This window comes from Limulus polyphemus, unplaced genomic scaffold (assembly GCF_000517525.1).
Source record: "Limulus polyphemus unplaced genomic scaffold, Limulus_polyphemus-2.1.2 Scaffold12616, whole genome shotgun sequence".
NCBI classification, from domain to species: domain Eukaryota; kingdom Metazoa; phylum Arthropoda; class Merostomata; order Xiphosura; family Limulidae; genus Limulus; species Limulus polyphemus.
The window spans coordinates 1-6,097 of record NW_013678226.1 but is presented as its reverse complement, the minus strand read 5'-3'; the positions used below and the strand labels follow the sequence as shown (position 1 = coordinate 6,097).

The 6,097-nt window shown below is 35.1% G+C and overlaps 1 protein-coding gene across 1 annotated transcript in view; it reads right to left on the bottom strand.

Annotated features, from left to right (window-relative positions):
• The window catches only part of LOC106477044 (growth factor receptor-bound protein 14-like), a 7,912-nt gene extending 3,210 nt beyond the window's left edge, over nucleotides 1-4,702 (bottom strand). Inside the window, exons 1-2 of the mRNA XM_022380753.1 lie at nucleotides 4,599-4,702; nucleotides 3,972-4,073 (exon numbers count right to left, since the gene is read on the bottom strand). Of these exons, the coding sequence (XP_022236461.1) occupies nucleotides 3,972-4,073; nucleotides 4,599-4,694 (198 nt within the window). The 5' untranslated portion in view covers nucleotides 4,695-4,702. The remainder of the gene's footprint in view (nucleotides 1-3,971; nucleotides 4,074-4,598) is intronic.
• Nucleotides 4,703-6,097: the final 1,395 nt, after the last annotated feature.

The following is a 6,097-nucleotide window of genomic DNA, read 5'->3' as shown; positions in this document are numbered from 1 at the left end:
ACATGTACCACTTTACCTGTGTATTGTAACACTTACCGTTGACTTTAATTGATCTCATCACAACTTCTGTTGTTTTATCAGTATTACACGAGGGGTTCAGTGAATAACATGTACCACTTTACCTGTGTATTGTAACACTTACCGTTGACTTTAATTGATCTCACCACAACTTCTGTTGTTCTATCAGTATTATACGAGGGGTTCAGTGAATAACATGTACCCCTTTACCTGTGTATCGTAACACTTACCGTTGACTTTAATTGATCTCATCACAACTTTTGTTTTAAAATTCGTGATTACATAAATGAAAAATCAGTTCTCATTCTAATCAATATTTTCCTTATTTCTTCTCTTTGAATTTTATCAGTCTGTTTTCTTCAGAATTTTAAAGTTGATTATAATCCTAACTATAAACAACACATAACAATAATGTCAGTTATCACACCACAGTGGGGATGTGTTGTAAGAAATATATGATATTCCCATAAAAGAAACAGTATAATCATTGTGTCACACAATGTGATCACCCTCTTCACAGTGAAATATAACTTGGTTTATTCAATACCCAAAATATATGTACAATTTACAATGTAATCATCCTCTTCACAGTGAAATATAACTTGGTTTATTCAATACCCAAAACATTAAGTACAATTTACAATGTAATCATCCTCTTCACAGTGAAATATAACTTGGTTTATTCAATACCAAAAACATTAAGTACAATTTACAATGTAATCACCCTCTTCACAGTGAAATATAACTTGGTTTATTCAATACCAAAACATTAAGTACAATTTACAATGTAATCACCCTCTTCACAGTGAAATATAACTTGGTTTATTCAATACCCAAAACATTAAGTACAATTTACAATGTAATCACCCTCCTCACAGTGAAATATAACTGGTTTTATTCAATACCCCAAAAATTAAGTACAATATTTTTATAATGAGTTCTATCAGTTTAAAAAAGAAATTATGTTTTAAAATATGTTACATAAACAAATAGTGCACAGGAATTAATAAGCTAGTTGCATGATGAAACTGCACAAATAGAAATATATTTGAAAATATAAAGCTACTGAAAAAGAATGACTCCAAAATGAGATGGAAGGTCCGATCCCAATGGATGAAATTAAGAAAATGTCTGGAGAATAGGGTGATCATGATGTGTAGAAAGGTATCCAGAAAGGTCAACTGCAGTCTGGGTGAAATGAAACCCTCCATATAGAACCAAGGAATGATAAAAAACAAGGTTGAAAGATGACAGGTCAATAACCAGAAGCCAGTCTAGTCTTCTTGGAGACACTAAAAAAGTAAGAGTAACAACCAGATCTAAAGCTAAATACCCTCTGTATGGCTTTCTTGGCCAAAAAGATGAAACCACATCCTTGAAACACCAAGCATTAAGGAAAGGATACATAGATGAGGAGAAGCAGTAAGATAGGCTATGAGTGATAAATCTGAATAACCCAACTGTCAGAGGAAAATGGAGACCGAAGGCTGGCAAAGAGAGACAGATGGGCCACCACAAGGCCAAACGTGACAGGGTTGTCACCAATGAGATGAACAATGACCCTGAAATAGGTAAGTAGGAGTACAGGAAGTAGGAATGTGAAAAAGAAACATGGATTCAGCAGGCATAGGAACAGGAGCAGAATGGTAAGGTTAGGAAAGATGAGATACCATTGTAAACAATGATAACTGATGCCAGGCTGCCCCAGCGAGTCAGGAACACCAGCAAAGACCTCAGAGAAAAAAAATTGGAGTCCAGCAAAAATCACAGAGATATGTGTGACAGAGGCCTACATAACTGGGATAGCATCTCATGCCAACAGCAGATAAACCAAGTAAATAGGGATAGAGCAGAAGTATGGGTCAATGTGATGAAAAGAAGAGAATAAACTCTCCAGAAAAACCCTCTCCTAAGCATAATGAAGTGCATCAGTCATATGGTGAAGTAACACATTAGGGTAATAAAATAGGAATAGGCAAGCTCCCACAGTAACATTTGATGGGTTTGATATTTGTAAAGTTAGTTTAAGCCATACAGCAGACTTGTACCTATATATATATACGTTTTTCAGTATTTAGCTACAGGGTGGGTATCTAGAGACTTTAAGTAAAGCTGCTGACAAACCTGGTGACTTTTATTATAATTCAAAATTAAACTTGTAAATTCATATATACATATATATATGCTGAATAAATGAAGAAAGAATTACTTCTCATTTTTCGGGGGGGGGGTCAGTGAATGAGGAGGACAAGGCACGTTAGTATGGGTGAGCGGGTGTTTGAGATACGAGTCTGCAATGACCCTAATGTCAGATGAAGGAAAGACAAAATAGTCTTAAGCATAGGCATACAGGGGACTTTTTTAGGCAGGGGGGGGGGCTGTACAATTTTGTCCAAAATGAGGCTATGAGTAAGAAACTTCTTCTATCAGTTTTTCTTGAATGAAGGTAAAAATTACCAGAATCATTATATTTTCTGCTTCTCATTTTGTCCGAATGAAAACTGAAAATTTGCCTGAATGGCCACAGGTGCCTCGTACACCTATGGTCTTAAGTATGGGATTTATGTAGTAAAGCACTGGAAAAATCAAAAGACAAAGTTGAATAGATAAAGAAAAAAACATATATGCAAAATCATATCAAAGGAGGGATTAAAAGGGTGAAGATTTTCCTCTACAGGTAAAGCTGTGACTAGAGCAAACCCTCCTGGGGAACATACCCCCTCAAACTGATCATCATCCTGATCATGCTCAAACTGGGAACATCAGCTGAATAGATGGTAGGAGGCCAGTGTACACGAAAAAAAATAAACCCACAACACGTTAAACAATGGTTGTCAGGTCTTCCTCTGACAATGAGTCCCCAGTAGATACAGTTCCCACATTAGGAACATTGTAACTATAACAGGATGAAAGGGAAATTACTGCCTCTTGAGAATTCACAATAGGTGAGCAGGAAAAAAATAATTTTTCTTTACTTATAAAAGAAAGTAGCAAAAGTTAAATGAAATTTAAGTTTCAAAAACAATTGTAATTGATTAACAATATTAAAACATGTCCATTTGGGGGGGGGGGGTGGATCTTATGGACGTATTTAAGATTGTAAAGGGAATTGACAGTGTTGATGCATCATCTTCTTTCATATTTAACAATGAGAATAGTAGGACTAAGGGACACAAGTATAAATTTTGGCAAGGTAAGAGTCATCTTTAGCTAAGACAGTTTTACTTTTCTAACAGGGTGGTTGGCCTTTGGAATGGGTTGCCTTCAGATGTTGTAGAGTTTAAGTTTGTTTGTTTGAAGTTAAGCACAAAGCTACACAATGGGCTATCTGTGCTCTGCCCACCACAGGTATCAAAACCCGGTTTCTAGCGTTATAAGTCCACAGACTTACCGCTGTGCCACTGGGAGGCAAGAGTTTAAGAAAAAGCTTGATAAGTTTATGAATGATAAGGGCTGGCTTTAAGATTTTTTTTTATATTATTATAATTCAGTTTAGAGGATGGAACAACCGAGATGGACCAATAGATCTCAGGTTGTCCCAAAACATTACGTTATGTTATTCTAAACAATGCCAAGGAAGAGAATAACTTATTTCGAGCATATGTGTTTAAGAGGAGTTACTGTGCAAGAAAGTTGTATCATACTCTTATTGGTGGAGGGCTACCATTGCATGATGACATCATCATGCACTAGCGCAGTTCATGTTAAACATGTGATTTTGAAGTGGGAGTTAGCTAAAGGCTAGTGGCATTCTGGGTGAAAAGGTAAGGTATAGTCTCCGAATTAAAAATTTAGATAGATTCTTATAAAATAGTACAATATTTAAAATAAGCTCTGATTAGTTCTTTACTAACTTTATACTAAAGATGATCTATAATGTAATATAATTTTTTCTTCTTTAATAATGGTTAACAGTTGCTAACAAAGAAAATGAAAGATGAGAAGGTTCTTACCTTTGCTAACCGCAAGGCCACTTTCCAACATAATCTTTGCTTTTCACTCTCGCAACAAAACCATTTCAGGTCACTTCTTGTTTTCACTATGCTTCGTTTTGGCTACGAACACATAAATAAACCAATGAAGCTAGTCAAGTCAATGAGCAGAAGTTTATGCTTTTAAAAGAATATACCGTATTGTCCCTAATTAGAGCCCCCCCAGTATTTTTTACAAAGCTTACCTTATGTGACAACAGTAATAATCCAACATATAATTCATATTTATTATCGTAATTTTGATTTGAAAAAACAAACATACACACACTTATTAGCACTGAAATCAACAAATCACATCTGAAAAATTAGTGCCCCCTCCCTTTTGCAGCTTGCAATGCCCCCCAGGGGCATTAATTTGGGGCAGTATGGTATATAAAACACTACAAATAGGAATAACTTAGTCTGTGAAACAAACTAGGGTTTTACAGGTAATACTGAATCCTCTCCTAACGATTATTACAGAATGAAAAATAAAAACAGTTTTATCAATTTGCTAATATGATTGTGTTTGTTAATTTATGCTTAACTGTGTTGAAAATGAGATGTTTTAGAGAAACGTTACTTGTTTAAAAGTAGTTGCTGATATACCTTTAAACAGAAACAAAATTTAGTTGGAGCTCCAATACAGTTTCCTTCTACTGGCACATAAATATCACAGCTTTGAAGATCTACGAATGGATGCATCTGTCGAGGTACCTGAAATATTCAGAAGATTAATGAAATCTAAATTTGACTTATGAAGCAGAGGTTTTCTTTTCATAGGGCAAGGACATAAGTTTCTACCTAGATTTTTTTGTTACAAATTTGAGGGTTTTATTTCTAGATAATAGCTTTTTTGAATTTTTTGGTGGCATATATATATAAAAGAATCTTGTGGAATATGACCAGACAGTATTTATATGCTCTGTGCTACATCAGTCTCTAAATACATCCCCCTCTCCCAGAAATAATCCAGAAAGAAAACCCCTCTGAATTATATGAAACTACAAGATTTCAGTGATACTCACAGTACAGCTGTTAAACTCTACACTTTGTAGTTAGCACTTTAAGTTATCCAGAATGTTAAATGAGCTGATACACAGCATTTCATCTTCATCCTATATAAACTAAACTTTCATGAAATAAGTTTTAGCTTTTATTCAGAATTAATACATGCACATCTTCTATATAAACGACAGAAGAAGAAGATATTTGTGTATTGATGACACAATGTGGTAACAAAACATCATTGAAGAAGAGAGTATGTGTGTGTGTGTGTATTTGTTAATCATATACATTTGTTAATAATTGCTATAGAAATGTAGAGAAAAACTTGAATGAGTTACACTTATTTGTTTCCAGAACATGCTTCATACTGGTGACTCCGTGCCTATAGTTCATAGTTACTTATGGTTAAAAGATCCAAGCCGGCACTCGTGGAAGAGGTTTTTCTTTTGTCTTAAAGAAAATGCATTGAATATTTCTCTGTTTGCAGAGGAAGAGGTAACTTGAGATGTTTTTTTTAATATTCTGGTAGTATTGTTATTTCCTTGTATCAGACACCACCACGTGTTTTCTCTATGTAACAGACAGTATCACTGGTTGTCTCTATGTATCAGACATTACCATTGGTTGCCTCTATGTATCAGACAGTATCACTGGTTGTCTCAATGTATCAGACAGTACCATGGATTGTCTCAATGTATCAGACAGTACCATGGATTGTCTCAATGTATCAGACAGTACCATGGATTGTCTCTATGTATCAGAAAGTACCATGGATTGTCTCTATGTATCAGATAGTACCATGGATTGTCTCAATGTATCAGACAGTACTATGGATTGTCTCAATGTATCAGACAGTACCACTGGTTGTCTCAATGTATCAGAGAATATCACTGGTTGTCTCAATGTATCAGACAGTACCATGGATTGTCTCTATGTATCAGACAGTACCATGGATTGTCTCAATGTATCAGATAGTACCATGGATTGTCTCAATGTATTAAACATTACCATTGGTTGCCTCTATGTATCAGACATTACCATTGGTTGCCTCTATGTATCAGACATTACCATTGGTTGCCTCTATGTATCAGACATTACCA